This window comes from Mytilus trossulus, chromosome 1 (genome assembly GCF_036588685.1).
Source record: "Mytilus trossulus isolate FHL-02 chromosome 1, PNRI_Mtr1.1.1.hap1, whole genome shotgun sequence".
Lineage (NCBI taxonomy): Eukaryota > Metazoa > Mollusca > Bivalvia > Mytilida > Mytilidae > Mytilus > Mytilus trossulus.
Window position 1 is genome coordinate 19,137,083 of NC_086373.1, and position 22,842 is coordinate 19,159,924.

The 22,842-nt window shown below is 33.3% G+C and overlaps 3 protein-coding genes across 5 annotated transcripts in view; 2 read left to right on the top strand and 1 right to left on the bottom strand.

Moving 5' to 3' along the window:
• LOC134717762 (protein RFT1 homolog) overlaps positions 1-2,971 on the bottom strand; it is a 30,079-nt gene extending 27,108 nt beyond the window's left edge. Inside the window, exon 1 of one of the 3 annotated variants that reach the window (XM_063580266.1) lies at positions 2,832-2,971. The gene's annotated coding sequence lies outside the window, so the exon portion shown is untranslated. Of the gene's footprint in view, positions 1-1,998; positions 2,259-2,831 lie in introns of those variants that run through there. The other 2 variants (XM_063580272.1, XM_063580259.1) reach the window with 2 other exon arrangements.
• Positions 2,546-22,409, top strand: LOC134717797 (non-structural maintenance of chromosomes element 3 homolog). Its single transcript, XM_063580292.1, has 8 exons — positions 2,546-2,654; positions 14,746-14,929; positions 17,074-17,153; positions 18,170-18,300; positions 18,523-18,605; positions 19,678-19,720; positions 20,365-20,542; positions 22,065-22,409. The coding sequence occupies exons 1-8, from the start codon at positions 2,637-2,639 to the stop codon at positions 22,152-22,154; spliced, it is 807 nt and encodes a 268-aa protein (XP_063436362.1). The 5' UTR covers positions 2,546-2,636; the 3' UTR covers positions 22,155-22,409.
• On the top strand, positions 4,321-9,133 carry LOC134717786 (zinc finger protein 862-like). Its single transcript, XM_063580282.1, has 7 exons — positions 4,321-5,440; positions 5,714-5,946; positions 6,494-6,583; positions 6,898-7,063; positions 7,311-7,534; positions 8,739-8,859; positions 9,032-9,133. Exons 1-6 carry the CDS (start codon positions 4,772-4,774, stop codon positions 8,758-8,760), a joined length of 1,404 nt encoding a protein of 467 aa, XP_063436352.1. The 5' UTR covers positions 4,321-4,771; the 3' UTR covers positions 8,761-8,859; positions 9,032-9,133.
• Positions 22,410-22,842: the final 433 nt, after the last annotated feature.

Below are 22,842 nucleotides of genomic sequence, written 5' to 3' on the forward strand. Positions count from 1 at the left end.
GCTCAAATATTTGTTCAAAATTGTGGAAATTCACAGATATAGAAAATAGTGCACAGTTGATTATAAATGGGTGACCTTCATGACCTTTGTGATTGTAAACCTATTGTCTGTTATGTTCTGGTATGTATATACATGTAATTTTCTTTAAAAAAAACCAACTTATCTTCCAAAAAAAGAAGTATTATTATAGACTAAAATAAGCCAATAAACTGCAGGGCAGATATTTAGGTGCAAAATACTGTTACAACAGTCACTCACCGAAAGAAGATATTTAAATATTACTTTTAAAATATTTTCTCTTGATAAACTAACCACCTAAACCAATAACATTTGTGATCAGAAAAAATAGCACTGACATTTGTTCTTGTTACCCTCCACCAGCACATTTTTTTTTTTACTGTTTTTTTTTATGTTTGATGTTTGATGATTAGTTTTGTAAATATTGTAAACAAATGCACATGTCTCACGAATGCACAAGATACATGCAAGAACATGTGCTTAATCAATAGAATCAAATGGATAGTTTTATGAACACTGACCCGCTATTTAATTTTAAACAATGATTTAAGTAACAGTAATGGAAAAAGAGGTCAATCAGGGGTTTATCATGTTTATTGCGTGAAAAAAAGATGAATCCAAATGAAAATAAATAAATAGATCTAATTTTTGATACATATGGTGTGCATCTTCTTTATACAATGTATCTATAATTGCATAGAGGAAATGTTCTTTCTGGACATATTATTGATTTACAATACCGAAGTATCCCCATGATACCTATATCTCAAATGTCTGAATTACATTTAGACCATGATCTAAAGACTATACATTTGTAGTATGCAATATCACTATATCCATTATATAGTCTTCATGCTTAACCACAGGTGCTACAGCATTGGCTTGCTAAATTGCTTTTGGGCTATAGACTAATAAGTATAGAACTAAATTGGAAATTAAAATGTATCCATACCAGAGGGAGGGTAGGAGGGGTCCTGATCCCGAAAAATCCTGAGGTTAAAAACACGAAATCCGGGCTTAAAAAACGAAATCCTGAGGTCCCGAAATTCAAAAAAAGATATCCCGGTTCCCCAATGGATCAATCCCGAAATCCCGAGCTTAAAAACACCCGATCCCGTAGTCCCAATACACCTTATCGCTATTTAGTCCATTCCTGGAAAAACAGTCATTTATACAACTTCCTGTTTAGGTCACGCGGGCTGAAAATGGAGGTCATCAGCAGTGAGCTGAGGGAGGAAAACTTTAGAAAGTGATCATCAAGAAACTTTGATATAGTATGATACACTTTTTTCGAAATTAAAATTGAAGTAAAAAAATATTTTGTTTGAAGTACTTACGGTAGTTTAAACAGGTCTCATTAAAAAGTATCATGCATGGTGAATTGTTTAAACAGGGTCCCAGAGATGAAAAAGTTGTGTAATTTTAGAACTTTTCCGGGATGGAATAAATAGCAATTAGGTGTATAAAGGTCCTATCCCTCCTCATACCAATATCATCTCTTGTCATCATTTTTCAAAAACTAATAATTATAAAAATGTGCAAAATAGAAATTTATTTAAACAAATTCCCATTTTACTATGATTTATATAGAAAACCCCCTTAAACATGTTAAAGAAACAAGGACAATGTTAATGGTTATCCAGTATTTGCCAGTTTTGTCCTGTGTAATTGTAAAGCTAAAGGGAAACTTCCTCCTAAAAAGGAGTACCTCATGTAAAAAGTATTTTTCTCAACAAATACAAATACAAAAGTTAACTTATCCTTATAGTAAAAGTATCATAGAAACACATAATGAATAAATATTCACCAAAAGGTAACAGATCATTTATCCTAACTTTAGAAATGTTACATACATTATCATAAAGATAAAGGTAAAATTCCAGTCAAAGCTGCATTTAAATTGTCATTGAATCAAATTTAAATTATTTCCGTCCATAAAATACGGAACACAAAATAAGCTAATAACCGTAAAATTTATACCTCTGGTTTACAAAACACCGAGGCTGTGTGTAGTTTCCAACCTTCAAACAAAAATATCATCAGACGTCATCGTGCTGAACCATGTGGTGGTTTCTTGCAAATAAAATATTGTCCTTTGAGTTTGAGTGTCAAAGTAACATTCCCTGCATGAGGAGAATACCTTAAATTGAAATCTTCCTGGCACGTAGTTGTGTTTCCTTCGAATTATTTTTTAACATACGAACAAGTTATAATATTCTTGAAAATGTGATCCGTATTTGGACTCGTATTTGACTCCTCCGGAAATATAAATTTGTCAGGGTCATCAAAGTGTTTAAATGCTTGGTTACCAACTCGGCCTATAACAGATCGGCCCCACTGTATTTGTATTGTTTGTCAATATGCCGAATCCAAAGTTATGTATAGTAGTCTCAGATAAAAGTAACTGTAGATCTTATTGAAGTCAAAGTGTTTTTATCAAAGACATAATTTTTCTGTCAATTTCTAAAAGGTCAATTTTCTTATTTGTTTCTCCTTAATGTTATGGGCCGAGTTTGCTATGGGCCGAGTTCATCTGTAAAGTACATTCAAACACCAACAACACCTGGAATAAATGGCGCCATTATCTAACAATTAGAAAATTTCTATAACTGAAAAAAATGCCAAGAACAAAAAATGTAAAGTATTATATGGCATATAAACATGCAGAAATATAATTGTTGAATTGAGTAACTTCAAATTGAAATGACTTCCGAGTTGAAAGTTGATTTCTAATTCTACTGTTCAACCAAAAAGACAGTGGCTGTTTACGCTATGAACACTATAAACTACAACATGTACATGCACACACAAACCTGGAAAACTTGAAATGTTGACGTCCTGGCAGCACATAGATAAATAGAACATGAATCCAATCTGTGCTATGAAATGGTCAAACCTTTTTGGGGGGTAATGTGCTACTTTTTCACAACTGAACAAGATTGGCAAAAACCGGTAAAAACTGGTCCATTCTAGGCTAGTGGTGAATACCATCATACTGGCAAATTCTGGTCAATAGTTTATTAACTTGCTAAGTCACCAGTACTTTCATAGTGGATTAGTACCATAATTTGCATAAATCTTAAAAAAATCACAAATATTGTGTTTGTAATTTATGTGGTTGAAAACAAAGTTTCTGCACTACCCTCAAAAGTCTGAAAACAGACAACCATTTTCAGTGGCGGATCCAGAAATTTTCATAAGTGGTGCCTGTTGACTGCCTAAGAAGGGGTTAGGGGGGCAGCTCCGGTCATGCTTCAGTGATTCTCTATATAAGCAACCAAATTTTCCCCAGAAAAGGGGGCCTGGGCAACCCCTCCCCCTAAATTTGCCTCAGATTTTCAACCAATTTCCTGCCAAATTAGAGTTTTTACCCCAATTTCACGGTCCATTAAACATAGAAAATGATAGTGTGAGTGGGGCATCCGTGTACTGGGGACACATTCTTGTTTCATATTTTCTTTGAGTGTAAATGTCTAATTATGAAACCAAAATATTTTTGTTGAAATATTCTGCTGCTTTATGATGTCTTCCTATATGGACCATAATTTGGTATTCAGCCTTTGGTTTCTTTTTGTATCATTTTTAGCTCACCTGGCCCGAAGGGCCAAGTGGGCTTTTCTCATCACTTGGCGTCCGTCGTCGTCGTCCGTCGTCGTCCTGCGTTAACTTTAACAAAAATCTTCTCCTCTGAAACTACTAGGCCAAATTTAACCAAACTTGGCCACAATCATCATTGGGGTATCTAGTTTAAAAATTGTGTCCGGTGACCCTGCCAACTAACCAAGATGGCCGCCATGGCTATAAATAGAACATAGGGGTAAAATGCAGTTTTTGGCTTATAACTCAAAAACCAAAGCATTTAGGGCAAATCTGACATGGGGGTAATATTGTTAATCAGGTTAAGATCTATCTGCTCTCAAATTTTCAGATGAATCTGACATTCCGTTGTTAGGTTGCTGCCCCTGAATTGGTAATTTTAAGGAAATTTTGTTGTTTTTGGTTATTATCTTGAATATTATTTTAGATAGAGATAAACTGTAAAAAGCAATAATGTTCAGCAAAGTAAGATCTACAAATAAGTCAACATGACCAAAATGATCAGTTGACCACTTTAGGAGTTATTGCCCTTTATAGTCAATTTTTAACCATTTTTCGTAAATCTTAGTAATCTTTTAGAAAAATCTTCTCCTCTGAAACTGCTGGACCAAATTATTTGAAACTTGGCCACAATCATCATTGGGGTATCTAGTTTAAAAATTGTGTCCGGTGACCCCGCCAACTAACCAAGATGACCGCCAGGGTTCGACACTAACGGTAGTCCGGTAGTCCGGTGCCTCCCTAAAAACAAGGCGGACTACCCAAAAATTGTAAATCAGTAGTCCTGTGGACACCCTGAATTTTGTGTATGATCTGGTTATTTCAATGCTAAAATAAGATTAAAGCATTCATGTCACGCTTTCAATTAATAAATTTATTTTACTTCACGATTGACAGGATGTTTACACTTATAATCATATATGTGACTCGACAGCTAGCCTTAAGAACGACCCATTATCTCGCCCCAGGTTATTAGGCCGAATGACGCAAATCGGGCGGAACTCTTCGGACTTTTACCTTATGTTGAATCATGAGGGACGTTTGCGTAAAGTGGCGAATGAACGGAATGAACCGCACATCACGATCTTTCAAGCGCTTTTTAATACCGGGTATCGACAAAGTCAAAATCGCGTAAGATCGACATTGAATAAAAGAAATGTCAACATTAGATTCCTATTTCGGGACCCAACCTCCCCTTAAAAGAACCAAAACATCAGAGGAAAAGAAAGACTCACAGAAAAATTATGAAAAAAGTAAAAGAAAAAGGAGTTATTGTGTCGACTGGGAAAAAGATTTCACCTGGCTTCAAAATTCTGATGATGAAGGCATGACATGTAAGACCTGTAAAAAGTATGAAAAAGAGGGGCAGTGGGTAGAGGGGTCATCAAACTTCAGAATTGAAGCTGTTAGAAAGCATGGAAGCTCAGAAACGCATATGAAAAATGTAAAAAAACAAATGGCCACATCAATACCTCCATCAGAATCAACAGCTGAGAAAACACTATTGATGATGAAGAAGGCTGCATTCAACAAATTGACATTGCTCTTTCGTAATGCACATTATATTGGTAAAAACAATCGTCCCTACACAGACTATATTAGCCTCTGTGCATTGGACAAGGCCAAGGACCTGGACATTGGCGACACATACATGACAGACAAATCCTGCCAAATGTTTATTCATGCCATTTCTTCAGCAAGACAGAATGAACAGGATGACATCATAAAAAACAGTAGTTTTATCTCTGTGATTTCTGATGGGTCCACAGACGTCTCATCCAAGGAAGCGGAGATAATTTATGTGCGCTGTTCCGTAAAATGTAGGGTAAGATATCATAATTTTTGAAGTTTTATTTTTATATGACCTTTATTTCTGATTACAATACTTTCAATAATATGATGAAATCCTGCTATTAAAAGTCAAAAGGTACGCATGACAATAACATTTTAAGAGGACTTCGTCTTGACAGTTGATCATATTTAAATGTTTTGAAAAAAAATATGACTATATATTAACCATGTTAACATAAAAATTATGGAGCCGAGGTCCTTTAAAATTTATAACAATAAAATATAATAAATATTTTTCTGTTAATAGGTGTCAACTCTTTTTATTGGTGTGAAGAATGTTGCCAAAGCTGATGGTAATAACATAAGTATTGCCATTAGTACTTTGTTAACAGAGAGATTCCAGCAATCATGGAAAGACAAGCTTATTGCTATGGGCACTGACGGAGCATCAGTGATGTTAGGAAAGTCTAGTGGAGTGGTAAAGAGAATAAGTGACATGACCAGCAAACCAGTTCATGCAATTCATTGTTCAGCACACAGGTACGTACACTAGTCTATGCACACTTGACTATATAAAAAAGAAGATATAGTATGATTGCCAATGAGACTATCCACAAAAGACCAAAATGACAAAACATTAACAACTATAGGTCACTGTATGGCCTTCAACAATGAGCAACCATATACCGCAAAGTCAGCTATAAGACAATGTAAAACAATGTAAACAGGAAAGCTACAATGTATCGGCCTTATTTATGTAAAAAAAATGAACGAAAAGCAAATATGTAACACATAAACAAACAACAACCACTGAATTACAGGCTCCTGACTTGGGACAGGCACATACATAAATAATGTGGCAGGGTTAAACATGTTAGCGGGATCAAAACCCTCCCCTAACCTGGGACATTGGTATAACAGTACAACATAATGTCTTGTTAAGTACATGTACATATTTTATCTAGTTTTCCTGTCCAACCAATATTTCATCTGATCATTCATTACATCAATCAATCATGTATTAATCAATAGGAGTCTTTCATGTGCAGCTGTTCATGTCTATCATGTGTCCATATGTTTTTTATAGGATTGAATTGGCATACAAAGATGCAATCAAGATGGTGAAAATCTGGCAGCGATGTGATGCGCTGATGCTGAACATCTATCTGTTTTACAAGTATGAATTAAATTTCTTTTTACAATTTCCGTGTATTAGTTTTTAGTATGTGTGTTAAAATTCAAAACGTCAAAAATTCTATGACTTTTAGCATAAACTTGGTTTTATTAAGGACAAATTCATTTATTTATTTATTTGCATTTAATGCACAAATGTTGTTCATGTGTGTCCTTGTTACATGAATGTTTTCTTACAAGCTCTATTCTGTAATTTGTTAATCCCCTTTTCTTCATACTTAAAACAAATCTTGCATAGCACTTTATAATGAAATTAAAAGTTATCACACGTTGAAGTATAAATGTCTGATTTTTTAGATACAGTCCACTGAACAGATCTAACTTGCAGGCTAGCTTCAAAAGCTTAGATCAGAAGATGTTAACACCAACCAGAGTCGGTGGGACACGCTGGGTGCCTCACCATGAGAGAGCTTTGACCACAATACTACAAGGGAAAGAAGCCATTACTCAACATCTTGAACAGGTTTGTTGTTAATTGTAAAAATGTTGTATGAAATAATATAATTATTGGCAATATAGGTTTCATATTAAGTTACATATAATATATATGCATATTAAAGCTGGACCAAGTCTAATTTTGTTATTCAAATAAACTGATGTGAACATGTTAATTATTAACTATATATTAAAATGCAGATAATTAGCAGTGTTTGAGTAGTAAATTTTGCACTTAACACAAAACTTTTAAAACTGAAAGCTTTCTTTTGTAGATGCAAGTACCAGGTGAATCCAGGAAAGATTCCAGTGCAAAGGCACGGAACTTTTTAAAAGCTTTGAAAGATAAGAATGTTTCCTTCTGGTTGCATTTCATGCTAGACGTCATTAAAACTTTGAGTACTGTTTCTAGGACAGTCCAAAGTAAAAACAGCACTGTGGGTGATGTTTATAATGAATTAGAGTCGTGCAAAACCATACTGAACAAGTATATGAAAAGGTAGCTAATATGGAAACACAATGAGTTCATTAAATATGCTTTCACGTCCTATAGTAAAAAATTGTAGTTAACACTATATTAACAAATAATTCTGTAGGTTCTATACATGCATTATGCACATATAATATATAACAATATAATCAACATATAGCTGCATGACCATTTAACAATATAATCAACATATAGCTGCATGACCATTTAACAATATAATCAACATATAGCTGCATGACCATTTAACAATATAATCAACATATAGCTGCATGACCATTTAACAATATAATCAACATATAGCTGCATGACCATCAATATAATCAACATAATGGTGATTTTTTGTACATGTACATTGTATGATAAACTAATGGGTTATTGTGTTGATGATGGCCATCAATATTATAATCCATTTATTTTTTCATCATTTTTCATGAAGGAAAATAAACAAAAACAAAAAGTCATCATTTGCAATAGAAAACATTATATTTTTAACTTTGCTTTCATTCTTACAATGTTTTAGAAACAAGAATCTACCAGTCTTTTGGTTTTAATATAAACTTTTCAAAAATGAATGTATGCATAGTGATTCCATCTTGTTTCTGATTCATTAACTGGTGATGGGGCTAATCCAAAATGCTTTGAATGCTTCTTTTTATTTAGTGATGGACCAAATGTAAGAAAGTATTTGAAAGCTTCTACTAATGGTGATGAAAAAATCCTGGAAACTTCAAGAAACTTATTCCTCAGTAGACTAATTCAAGCCATTTCTACTCGCTTTGAAGGAGATTTGCATTTATTCAAGGGTTGTACAGTTCTTTCATTTAATAAGTGGCCATCCAGTCTTGATGAAGACACAGGTATTTAAGGGCACCCATTAAAGATATTTTGATTTGTCTTTTGAAGAATATCATCAATTGCTTATTTCAAATGTTGAAATACAATGAATTCTGAATAATCATATTTTGTTTGCCTTTTTTTAAGGGGATGTTTTAGTATAGATGCACTATTTGGTTTATTTATTGGAACTGATCATTATGAATTCATGGTAGAATGGTTGATTTCCAGCATCTGTGGTTGTCTTACAGTACTAAGAAAATTATTTTGTCTGTTGAAGCACTTTCTCAAGTTCAAATTACCTCTATACTCTAACCCCAAAATAATTATAAATTTGTTTTCAAATAAAAACTTGACTTTTATATCTATTTCTTCCCAGAGTTTGGGGATACACTTATTAGTGAGCTAGTGGATGTGTGCAGCCCAGGGTTTGACGACACAGTTGATGCTGACTCAATTGAATCAGAGTGGACAAGATTTAAATGTGAACTGTATTCCAGGTAATTATAATTCAAAATTTGTTATAAAAATAATCATTCAGAATCTATGTATTTTAATGTACTTTTCTAATTGGACAGTAACTTCTTTTCATGATTTTGTATGGTTACACTACACCATATAGACACCAATTTTGCAATGAATTAATCATACATTATTTTTTATATGTTTAAGCAAAAAGTCACTGCAGATGTATACATGGGAAGCAGCAGCAGATGCATACATGACAAAATATCCCAATTTGTTCACTATGGTGAACTACCTCCTGACGCTGCCATCATGTTCAGTAGATGCTGAACGTGGCTTTTCAAGGTAACAATAAAAATTGATATGTGTCAGCAACAATAATAATATCTATCATTAAAAGATAACTACAAGTCTAAAAAATAAGCATTCATGATTCACATTTAGTTTAAAGTTGTGATGTAAAACCAATGCAAATTTTAACTTTGACTCCACATGGAACTCAACAACTGTTGTATGTTTTTCTCAAGATAATGATTTAAAGTTAGCATGGAAAAATTATTATAGGCTGTGGTGTCGAAGTATAAATGTTACTGTCTTCTCTCAATTGAGTTGAACATATTGATTAATTCAAGAAATACTTGTTTATTTTAAACAGCATGAAGATGATCAAGAATGATTGGCGGTCAAGGCTTAGCGCCAACAACCTGTCTGACTTGATGCTTGTTTCTTTGGAAACAGAAAATGTTGATGCCTTTGACCCAACAAAAGCCATTCACCTCTGGAGTACTGAGGGTGTAAGATCAAGACGACCCTTCTATAAAGACAACCTGAAAAAGGTATCTATGGCCATAGCCTTCTATTAAAGTTAAAACTTTGTAAAAACAAGTCCTTGACAGTTGTGGGTTAATAGGCTGTTGGGTCGACCTTTGTGTCCTCTCATCATGCTTTTTTTATTGTCACACATTTTTCCATCATAAACTTTAAACTAAACCATGTGAAGTATCCCATATAGACTGTCCTTGTTTAACTTTTCATTTAATACTAGAAATTATTTTTATATCTTTCAGAGTTGTACAGATGACATCCTCATTGATGTTGCAACTTCTGCTGAAGTGGAGATGGAGGTCAATGAGGATGAAGAAATTGAAACTGACAATGATTATAATTTGGTACAAAATGTATATCTTGAGGCAGAAAAGTTGGAGGATGAGGATGATAGCATCAGTGATGATGAGGATGAACTATATTATAATAACAAAGACATTCTATCTCTACAACAGAAATCATATAAACTGTTCCAAGAATTAATGGAAAATTAAAATATTAACTGATTGTTATTCTTTTTTCTAAATAATTCTGGAATAAAAGGTTTAATAACCCCATCAAACAAAGCCTTACAAATCGTCTCCAATTGCAGGCATCTCATTTTTTTCAAAATTTCTTCAGGGACCCAGAGGAAGTTCAGGAAGATTTCAATAAATTGCACTAAATATTAGCTTTTATCTAAAAAAAAAACAAAATATTTTCAAAATTCAAATGAACATTTGTGTGCTTTTGAGGTGCTCAGATGGCAGGAAATTGCATCTAATTTTGAAAAAATTTCTTGGGGGGGCATGCCCCCAAACCCCCCTAGAAATTTCGGGCCGCGTTGCGGCCCTCACCGGTGATAGTAATGGCCTACCAGGACTACCAAATATTTTTTCTTGGTGGTCCTGTGGACTACATAGCATATAATGTTAGTGTCTAACCCTGACCGCCATGGCTATAAATAGAACATAGGGGTAAAATGCAGTTTTTGGCTTGTAACTCAAAAACCAAAGCATTTAGAGCAAATCTGACATTGGATAAAATTGTTAATCAGGTGAAGATCTATCTGCCCTGAAATTTTCAGATGAATTGGACAACCTGTTTTTGGGTTGCGGCCCCTGAATTGTTAATTTTAAGGAAATTTTGCTGTTTTTGGTTATTATATTGAATATTATTATAGATATAGGTAAACTGTAAACAGCAATAATGTTCAGCAAGGTCAGAGTTACAAATAAGTCAACATGACCAAAATGGTCAGTTGACCTCTTTAGGAGTTATTGCCCTTTAAAGTCAATTTTTAACCATTTTTCGTAAATTTTAAATATCTTTTACTAAAATCTTCTTCTCTGAAACTGCTGTGCCAAATTAATCCAAACTTGGCCACAATCGTCTTTGGGGTTTCTTGTTTAAAAAATGTGTCCGGTGACCTGGCCATCAAACCAAGATGGCCGCCACGGCTAAAAATAGAACATAGGGGTAAAATGCAGTTTTTGGCTTATAACTCAAAAACCAAATAATTTAGAGAAAATCTGACATGAAGTAAAATTGTTAATCAGGTCAAGATCTATCTGCCCTGAAATTTTCAGATGAATTGGACAACCTGTTTTTGGGTTGCGGCCCCTGAATTGGTAATTTAAAGGACATTTTGCTGTTTTTGGTTATTATATTGAATATTATTATAGATATAGGTAAACTATAAACAGCAATAATTTTCAGCAAAGTAAGATCTACAAATAAGTCAACATGAACGAAATGGTCAATTGACCCCTGTAGGAGTTATTGACCTTTGTAGTCAATTTTCAATCTGCTTCCTTTGTTTAATATTCACATAGACCAAGGTGAGCGACACAGGCTCTTTAGAGCCTCTAGTTTATAAGTTCTAAAATTTTAACTTTTATTTTGTGGGTTGTGTTGGTGTTAGAATAGTATGAATGGAACAATTGAGTTTTTCGAGAAAAAATTAATACATTTTGATTCACCGTTTACGTGACATGAAACCAAACAGGAAACCAATCTTTATTTTCTTTATTTTGCACAATATAATTCAAAAGGCATAAATAAACACCATTACTCGTGTTATTTGCTTCATGTTAATATTTCAAATCTATTTTCAATGTTATATTAGAGTTTTTTTAAAACCTGACAGGAAACCATAAGAAACCGAAAGCATTTTTTTAGTTTTATTTTATTGCAAAATCTGCTTAAAATAATCTGAACAGTATACTTTTTCTTAAAATCCATCTTAAATGTAACAGTATTATAAAACTCCTAAATATGTGCTTGTTTTGAAAACAATTAGTACAATTTATTCAGAATTTTCCATATTTTCTACATTGATATACAGGATACTATAATCGTTGTATCTTGATGTTTAAGCAAAAAAAATGTATTTATATTTGGTTTTGATATTCCAGTTATATACAATTTATTCCAAATCATTGGCAATGTAACATTCTTTAAATCCAGTAAAGAATTTTTTTTTTAACTTGGAATTAAAATCTTTAAAATAGGCACAATGTGATACTTGTGACCTGTACACCATCTACATGGTTTCCACATTTTAACCTACTTTAGTGGGCTAAAATCAATAAAGTACTTCCTTTCAAGTCATGCATGGTAAAAGTTTACTTCTCCTTTGACAAGTTTATTGCGTTTCTGATAAGTGTTTGCAGAACATGAATAAAAAATATTAATTAAAAACTGTGACAGGATTCCAACTTTGTACATTCTAAGTGTAACGGTATATTAACATGTATTTGTTATTAAATTATATTTATTCACCTAAAATATCCAGTAATATTTACTGCTGAAGTTAAATCAATCCAACGAGCATTGATGCAATGCCAATGATAAGAGACGTAATTTCGATTGATTTTTCCAAGGACTCTTCACGTCATTATCGGGAAACGAAGTGTGTTCTAACGTCTGTCAAATATGAAATCGATTTTGTCAAGTCATTGGGCATTTATTTTCACATAGGATCGTATGTAACATTATGCACATAGGAAAAATAACAGACCACCGGCGCAATCTCTTTGACAATTGTATTTTCCTCTTTTAAACAAGACGAAACAAGTCTACAGATTATGTTTGCTAACATCCTGTTGGAAACAAAAACAATATTTAGACCTAGTATTTCGTACATCCGGCCGTAATGGCGTTATCACATGTTAGTCACGTGTTTCACGTATGACCCGAAATGGTTAGAACTTAAGGACAATAACAATTTTAATAAATAACTGGACTTCTGTTTCGTGTGAAATGTAACGCATAACGACAACGTAATTTTCTTACTTAATTATTACGAAGATCAAAACAAGAAAGTAAATCATCTCGGATTTACCTGTTTGAACATCTCGCGAGAGTTCATATTTGCATATTGTTTTTAAGAATTCTATTACAACAAAGCAGATTACATCATCTAAAAATTGCGTTACGAAATCGGACACAAAAATCACGCCACTGTTCTTACATCTGCTACATAAATACTTATAGTTCTCAGCATTTTCTTCTCACTATTCTTATTGGTCGATGTTCTTTGTTATTTGAAAGCAAAAGTTACGAATTTGCCGGTGACGATTATCTATAAATCAGTCAGCATTATGCTCTTCGGAAGCAATAAGTAACGCGAGAAACGACGCAAAAATACGGTTGTAGAATCTTTGAAATTCGTATATTTTAATTTTTTTTCTAGGGAAGAGTAGCATACACTTGTATGTTGATAAAAATAATGGCATCTTTATATGTAGTTGCAACTTTTCTTGCAGTAATTCACATTTTATCACTTTTCTATAGTTATAGGAAACGGAGCCCAATAGCAAATTATGGTCCATATACATGTATATACTTTTTTGTGAACTAATACAAATTTGTTTAGAGGTCAACTGTTCAAGCCCATCTGCATGATTTTCTTGGTGTTTCTGAAGAACCACTGATGGCGTTGGTCTGTTTTTTGCTCTTTGGTCATGTTGGTTGGGTTGATGTCTCTTAAACACTTTCCTAATTACCATTCTCAATTTTATTATAACCTTCTGAGTACAAGATAGTACAACAAAGCATGATAAGATGGGCCTCAATTCAAGTATTTGGGTTTTTATGAGAAAATAGTGTCAAAGAACACAAATCAGGTTGAGATGCAAATTTGTGTACATGTATCAGAAAACTATATCTATTTATTATCTGATATGATAATCAGTCAGGGGACTTACTTTTAAAAACAAGTGATTTTCTAAATCACTGATTCAAGTAACATTATTTCCATAAAGGTTGGAAGTTAGAGTTGTCTTTCTTTAATAATCACCTATTTAAGTAGTAAAAATTAATCACTAGAAGAAGTGATTTAATATAAGTGTAGCTTTAAATATAGAATACTAATGATCCAGGGACTAATTATGTTTCTAAACTTATCAGAACCAACATCTGTGTTGTCTAGGATGACCAGGTCATTTCAGGTGATGACCTTGTACTGAATCTAGGATTATGACATAAAAATCACTTGTTTAAGTATCAGACCTCAATTTTCTTCCCAAAAATCACTTCTTTAAGTATCATTCTTTTAATAACCCCCACTAATTTCAACACCCCCAAACAGTGAAATTTTTATCGCGAACAGTAGAATTTTATTACATAACCTGAAAGATAAAACCTTGAACTTCACAGGAAAAATACTCCCACTGCTGTGAAAAATCTTTTAAGAAAGTGTCAGTTCATTATGTAAAGCCAATATTATAGCATTTTTTCAACTAAAATAGAATTTTCAGGTAAATGATAGCATCAAAGGCATAAACCTTGCTACTTAAAAGAAGCAAAAAGTTCATATTTTTAATTTTACTAATTAAAAGATGTTAATCCCAATTTGTGACAAAACTTTGAATTCGCTACTCAGATAAGTTATTTAAAAATCACTTATTTCAGTAATTCACCTGACTGATAATGTGCTTAGTCAACTTTAGTGATTTGGTGTCAGAAAATTTACAACAATCTCCCCCATGAACAATATAGGGATTAGAAAAACCCATACTGCCTTCAACAGTGAGAAAAAAACACATACTGTATTTTCTGCTATAAAAGTCCCTGACATAGAAATTATTCATTGATATATTTGTTTTCTTCAGCATGTTGACGATGAAATGCCTTCAGGGTCTCAGATGGCAGCCTCTCAATCCATGACACAATCAATGACCCAGGCAGAAAAGGCTGCACAGAACATGGACCCTGCAGAACAAGAGAAGAGATTAAATGACCTGGTGCAGTACCTACTGATCATGGATCAAAAGAAAATTCCAATTAAAAAAATAGGTGAGACTTAATCATAACATCATGAACATGCTACACGCACTTTATAGTATAGAATTACAATCCTTCCTTTTATAGTACATAGTAGTGCACATTAAAACCCACCACCACATGTGGAGTTTAGGTAACACCTATTTATAGTCATCATATAAAGTGTAGAATAGCAAAATGTATGACTTACAAGTAGTTCTTCTCACTCATGATATTAAACCCCACTCTAGGAATAAGGGCAAAATTGCATTTACCTTGTACATTGTTTGTCCTTTCATTCAACAACTATATGCTAATATGACGTCCTTATTACGCTTTGTTAACAAAGCCCTGTTCTATTGAGCACAAAAAATATGTTTGGCACATGCGCACCTTCTTTTAATATTAACGTTATTTCCATCGTTATCCTTTTGAATATTTGCATTTAAGCAGCTAAAATAAACTTTTATTATACATTTTTATCAAACAACATAACTATATTTACCCTGCTCGTAGTTTTTAAACTTATCCAGTGTTCCAGCTAGGCCGTTTTCAGAGGGCGCGGCGCCCGCCCTTTTCCAAGTGGCGCCCTGTGCCCTTTTTACAGTTTCCAGGGCGCCCTGCCTTTTTTGAAGATCGATTGCATATTAATTTGCGTATTGATATGATACGCTAATTACTAAATTTTTCCTGGGGAAAAGTTTATGACTTTGTTTATGACCCCAAGCTAATCAATGGTTACAACTGGTGTCATAATCTGTTGTTATAGGTAATCCGTTTATCGGATGGGTCATTAATGATCATCAACATTAATTCGTTCAAATAGAATCGATCAGTCGGCAATTATCTTTGAAGAAATGTGCATAAGTTCAACTTGGGCACTATTTGCGCTGTTTACCGTAGTTTCATGGAGGAAACGTAATGACAGAAAGTTGGAAAACCATGATAAACTCGTTGAAGACAATGTTTTACTTGTTTTCTGTAAAATAAACAAGAGGGTCTTAGTAGCAGTGTTGGTAGGGTGCATTGGTCATCTTTTTCTGTATTCTTTATTTTTGATACTATTTTTCACTGTTGCTTTATATCCTAAAATTATGAATTTACTGAGCACAGCTGTTTTGTGCTGTATTGCCATCAAGCACAGCAGGGGTAGAAAGGTGAAACTGGTAAAATGTGGTGGACCATAGAAACAGTATGAAACAGGTCTCCTTTCAAAATATACTGCATATAAAGTTCAACTGTGCCAAGCAATGATAAAAAAAAACTTGTGTGACAAACTGCTTGACAAGTTTTTCAGCCTTAAAAGTAGAAAGATAGAGTTCTATATGGGCTAATGATGTTGTTCTTGTATAACCTGTGATTCAACAAATAAACACAAATGTTTGATTAACATCTTTTATTAAAATATGCCCTTTTCATATTATCATATCGCACGTTAAATGCCCTTTTTCAGGATTGGCACCCTGCCCTTTTGAAAACCTAGCTGGAACACTGTTATCAAATATGAAATGTAATATTCAGACTCCTCGGGGAGGAAAGGGGAACAGCCAAACATTCTTACAATATTTTCGTACGCTTCGTCCTTTAAATATATTGTATTTGTCATGTTAGAATCGAAATAATTCCTTCATGTAATGCTCTATGCTCATTTTAACATGGGTAGGCATTATATTTGATCATATTTTACACCTCGCTAATGCTCAGTGTAAAATATCGACAAATATAATGCCTACCCATGTTAAAATGAGCATAGAGCATGACATGAAGGAATTATTTCTTAATTAGTTAAACTTATCTCTGATACTTCTGAACATATTAAGTCAGAAGCTTGTCAATGGAAACTTAACAATGCCACAACAAAAAATGAAAAACAAAAAATTTAAAACCAAAGACTGAGTATTAACATGATGATGAACCCCACGAAAACAGTTGATTTGAGGTGCCCCAGAAGGTAGAGCATTTGCATTGTAATTTGTTTTACTGTATTTACATTTTTATATGCAGATCTGTTTAAGACATTTACTTCCTGTTTTTTTCTGAATCTATAAATTAATCATGGAGTGATGCTTTTGTTTTGTTTTATAGTTATGATAGGCATTCACATAGATCTAGTTAAATACATATATATATTCAAGCGTTTTGTTACATTACCATAATTTTGTTTTGTTTTGGTACAGATATCAATAAGCAGGTACTGAAAGAATTCAGCAAAACATTCCCATACATGATTAAAAAGGCTGGAGAAAAGCTGCTTAAAGTGAGTACATGCTTTATTTAAAGGCACTTTTCACTAAGTGCTATAAATGATTTATTTCACTTGTCCAGCATTCCAGAAAAGGGATATCTCTGTTAATATGCTGTATTTGTTTGTCCAACAACAAATAGGAAAACATGTGTTACATAACTAACATGGTCGTCCATGCCAAAAGTTCTGATTCCTGATTAATTTAGAAAGAATGAGAAATGATTGGACTGCAATTGAGATAATCCACCAAAAATCAAGGTTATAAACAACTACATGGCATTGTATGAACTTACGCAATGAGAATACTCGATAACCCTAAGACAGACAAAATATGGGCATCGGTGGGATATATTGTTAAGCTATTTTATTATCTTCATATTTAATCATATTACTGTTACCAGCCGTGTATTATCTGCATTTGTGTATAGTCCACATCGCCTTTCCATCCCCAAATATCTCGGAAAAAGTCGTTTGCTGGTCAAACCTTGTTCAATATCGTATCCAACACTGGAAAAAATGTCATCAAATCATATAGTACTGCATAGTCTGCACCCCTTCCATCAATTTCGTTCCCAGGGTTAAAAAAGCAAACTATGCAAGCCTTTCTACTGTAAAACTGATATTGTGATATTGAAATCATTGAAGTCAGAATGTTATGCTCTCAACAGACCTCAAATAATGTAATATGCATGTGAGTGTCCTTATAGTTCTTGCCATAGCATTTAAACTGCTCATAAGCCTTGTCTGTATTCAATCATGCCTCCGTGTGCAGGATTTTCTCACTTCAGTAGAGACCAATTGGTGGCATCTGGCTGTTTTCTGTTCTTGACACAATCCCCTTTTCCATTTTCTATTCTACATGTATCTTTATATTTCAAAAATTCACATTCATTTTTCTACATTGCTGCTTGACTTGGGTCTTATACTGGTTGATTGTTACATGGTAAATGATGATAAATTTATCTACTTATGTGATATTTCTAGTACATGTCTGCTGTTGTGGTTGATATGGCAAATCTTCTCTTTAGGTATTTGGTATAGAACTGATACAGTTGGAGGACAAGCTGAAGGGAACCTACATGTTAGTAAATAGAATCGATACAGATGTAGATGAGTTAGAAGAGGCAGGACATGGGCATATCTTAACACCCATGCAATGGTTGGTTTTACTTGTTTTACACTTCCTGTAGTATACTTGGACCTGTTAATTCAAACTTTATATTGTTGGTATTCACAAAAATAAGATTCTTTTCCATTTTCCAACTATTCCAGTATTTTTAAGCTTAAACCATCATATTTATTTTTCTTGCAACAATTTCATATATCAGGATATAAATGTTATAGCTCTTTTGTTCATGTTGTTTCTGATGTTTTTTTACAGGCCAGAAGAAGATAATTCAAAGACTGGATTACTACTGGTGGTGTTAAGCTTGGTTTTTATGAATGGTGAAGTGATGCAAGACAGTAAGTTATGTTCATATGAACATACACATATATCCAAGTGTTGTAAATGCAATATATGTCAGATAAAGAAATTGTAGCAATAACCATAAATTAATTAAATAGAATTTGTTTTCAATCAGGAAAGCCAACCAAAAGTAATCATACTATTTTCAACAGTTGATGGGTGTCCACATAGTATGTCAAAATAGAAAAGACCTAGACAAATCCAATTGCATGCAGACGCTATCTTTCTTATACCCCACGCAACGAGTTGCGGAGGGTATAATGTTTTTGACCCGTCAGTCCGTCCGTCTGTCTGTCAGTCCTGTTTCTTGTCATCTCAACTCCTCTCAAACCACACAACAGAATTTCACGAATCCTTTTCAGATAATAAGGACATACTATGTAGTTGTGCATATCGACGGGAAATTGCGATTCAACTTTTTTTCTAGGAGTTACGCCCCTTTGAACTTATTAACTTTAATGTACTACTGCAACAGTTTGTCATCGCAACTCCTCTCAAACCACACAACAGAATTTCATGAAATTTTGTAGATAATAAGGACATACTATTTAGATGTGCATATTGGCAGGAAATTTTTTTTTCTTATACAATTTTTTTTTCTTACACTTATTTAATTTCTCCAATGACAATGTGGGGACGTGGGGTATGTGAGCGTGCTCACTAAGGTTCTTTAATTTATATTTATTTTGATTCCAGATTATAAGACCATCTGCAGTCTTCAGAGTTCATTTTGATGGAAATTTTAATACATATTATATAGTCCATTGCATTGTTAATTGTTTATATTAGACTTTTTGTAATTCCATTATAATTTTTTATATATTATAAATCAACTATGTGAATTTGACATCTATTGCTCCCTTGAACTGTCTGAAACACAGGAGAGATGTTAAGAAAGATTCATTGAATATGGAAGAGGAGGATACTTACTTCATTACTTTAACAGGTTGTCACTATTTGGTTTGTCTTTTGGGCCAAATGGTCCAAACTTAAAGTGAGTTGTTCTTTTTGTAATTGGTTCATTGGATCACTACAGTTGTATCTTTCATGTTTTTTTCTTCATTTCAGCTCATTTATGGCACACTCTTAGGAAGCTAGGAATTGATCAAGAGTAAGTATATTTATAAATAAGTTCTTTTTCAGTTCAAAGACCCCATACCTAGCTTTTCAATCTTACTAGGGAATCTTGTAAAAATCTACCAGTACAGAAACCAACAGCTAATAAAAAATTTGGAATTTATCAGGGATATTTGGTCAAACTGTTTGTTCAAACTTTTAGCCACCCAGTTACAAACTGAATGTTAACTCTTGAAGGCCAAAGAACAGTTGAAGGAGGGAATCAGATTATTTTATTTTACAATCTTTCTATGCAGAAAAATAACAATGATAACAGTTTCAAAGAATAATACAGATTTTGATTCATCAATAGATGCAGTCTAGACCTTAAAATCAGTTGATCAGTTATGTTACATTTTAAGAATATATCAGACATTGATAATGTTAAGAATTCTGAACTCCATTAGAGTTATCTCCCATTGACCAGTTTGAAGGCAGACAAATTTACAAAATTTGTGTCATTTGTTTGTTTATACACTGAAATCTGACTGCTGATTTGTTACATATATGTACATATATGCTGCATGTGAGAATCAGAAAATTGATTGCACTTGACCTTAAACTGATATAAACCAGTGCTAGGCTAATGGTGGCAGATAGAGTCTTGTAAAGTATATGTATGACATTTTTTGTTTTCAGTATGCCACATGAGGTATTTGGTGACACAAAGAAACTGTTGACACAAGAGTTTGTGAGACAGGGATATATTGAGTACATCAGACAGCCAAACACAGACCCAGCAGTATATGACTTTAGATGGGGACAGAGAGCTAGACATGAAATATCTAAAAGAACATGTTTAAATTTTGTTTGCCAGGTATGTGTTTTGATCCCAGTGATGGATTAATGTTGAAAATGTTTTTCCAAAAAAAAATTTGAAAAATCTGCAATTTCAACAACACATGTGAACAGAAACATAATGGTAGTCTCACATATACTAAATCTGCTCAAAATCTTAAGGCGTTAAAAAAAACATATAACTGAGATTTTCAACAATATCTCGAAAGTCCAAAGTCCGTAATTTTGACAAAAATTAGTGAAGCGCAACTAAACTTAAACTTGATCTGTAACTCATCATGGTTAACTCACATATCAAAAGTCAGTCCAATAGCTGTAAGCGTTTTGAAAAAAAAGTCTGTATAACTGTGATTTTTAACAAATATCATAGTCCAAAGCCCGTAATTTCGACAAAAAACTGGTGAATCAGAATGAAATTCGTACTTGATCTGTAACTCATCATGGTTAACTCACATACCAAAAATCAGTCAATCAATTGCGGGCCAAAAAAAACAAAGTATTAAACAAATTTCAATAATCATGATAATGGTAAGAAATTCACAGTTCCTATATATAAATCAAATAGATAAAGGAAGATGTGGTATGAGTGCCAATGAGACAACTCTCCATCCAAATAACAGTTTATAAAAGTAAACCATTATAGGTCAAGGTATGACCTTCATCATGGAGCCTTGGCTCACATCGAAACAGCAAGCGATAAAGCGAAAAATTAGTTATGTAAAACCATTCAAACGGGAAAACCAACAGTCTAATCTATATAAAAACGAGAAATTAGAAACATGTATGAACTACATAAACAAACAACAACTACTGTACATCAGATTCCTGAATTAGGACAGGTGCAAACATTTGCAGCAGGATTAAACGTTTTGAGAAACAATAGTATAACATCGCAACATAGAGAAACACATAAATCAAAAAACGCAAATTAACACACAATGAAGAATAAATTTGATCTTTGTTACCTGAATGCAAATTCGTAGTTATTTTTTTTTATAAGGGATAAATAAAGTTTATATAATATTACTCTTTCTCATTTGAAGTAAAAGGGTAAGGTAGGATAAACTATTGGTCGCATCTTACTGCCTTCAACAATGAGCAAACCCCATACCCAATAGTATGCTTTAAAAGACCCTAGAATGACAAAATGTTCAAAACAGGTAAACCAACTGCCTTATTTATTCTTAAACAAACAAAAAAAGAAGTTCAATCATACAAATATTTTAACAAATATCTAAACTTTACAATCTTAAATCTAAAACCTAAACTCTTTTTGCAGTGACAAATTATGAATTACAAATGAAAGTTCATGTTAGTATTTAAGTCATATATTTGTTTTTATTTTATTTTTATAATACTTTGAGTAACTTGGAAAGGTGAATATTTAAAAGCACTCTTGCTTCTTCCATCAATAAATACTGGCCACCAGGAAATAACCAATAATGCTGAAAGTGATGTTAAACACCAATCATTATTCACCGTAGATTGAAGTAAATATCAATGTAATATTAGTTATTATTACTGTACTATTTTTATTTCAGTTGTATGATGATAGAGACCCAGAGCAATGGACCTCTCAGTATGCTGCTGTACTAGAAGATGAAGGAGTTCAAAATGGGGGTCAGACATGATAACTCAAAAGTTCAGTATCTCAAGGGAGGTTACTCTGTGATGAAAATTTGTGCCAAAATGGTCAGTCAGACTAAAAACTGTTCAGAAAGCTGTCTGGTTTCATAAGGAGAAGAAAAGAAACAGACTATTTTAATGAAGTTGTAATGACAGTTATTGCTCCATATGGTATTGGAGGAGTTTTTAACATGTTTATTTTCTTGGAGGAGTTTTTAACATGTTTTATATGTTCAGAATAAAGAAGCAAGTTACATTTACTTTATAATTTTTTGTCGAGCCTGCAACTTTTGTTACAGAAAGCTCGACATAGGGATAATGATCCGGCGGCGGCTACGGCGGCATTAGCTAACTTCTTAAAAGCTTTATATTTTAGAAGGTAGAAGACTGAGATGCTTCATACTATGTATATAGATGCCTCATGTCACGAACTTTCCATCGGTCACATGTCAACCTTGACCTCATTTTCATGGTTCAGTGGTTATAGTTAAGTTTTTGTGTTTTGGTCTGTTCTTATACTATATGCAATAGGTCTACTGTATTTGGTTTATGGAATGATTGTAAGGTGTACATGTCCAACTGGCAGGTGTTATCTGACCTTGACCTCATTTTCATGGTTCAGTGGTTATAGTTAAGTTTTTGTGTTTTGGTCTGTTTTTCTCATACTATATGCCATAGGTCAACTATATTTGG

Bases quoted from the DNA above. Each gene is read 5' to 3' on its own strand.
- LOC134717797 (XM_063580292.1), top strand. The intron at 17,154-18,169 runs GTGAGTACATGC...TCTTCTCTTTAG, and splicing joins CTGGAGAAAAGCTGCTTAAA to GTATTTGGTATAGAACTGAT. The intron at 18,606-19,677 runs GTAAGTTATGTT...TCTTCATTTCAG, and splicing joins TGGTGAAGTGATGCAAGACA to CTCATTTATGGCACACTCTT.
- LOC134717786 (XM_063580282.1), top strand. From the start codon at position 4,772: ATGTCAACATTAGATTCCTATTTCGGGACCCAACCTCCCCTTAAAAGA. The intron at 5,441-5,713 runs GTAAGATATCAT...TTCTGTTAATAG, and splicing joins GCTGTTCCGTAAAATGTAGG to GTGTCAACTCTTTTTATTGG. The intron at 6,584-6,897 runs GTATGAATTAAA...CTGATTTTTTAG, and splicing joins AACATCTATCTGTTTTACAA to ATACAGTCCACTGAACAGAT.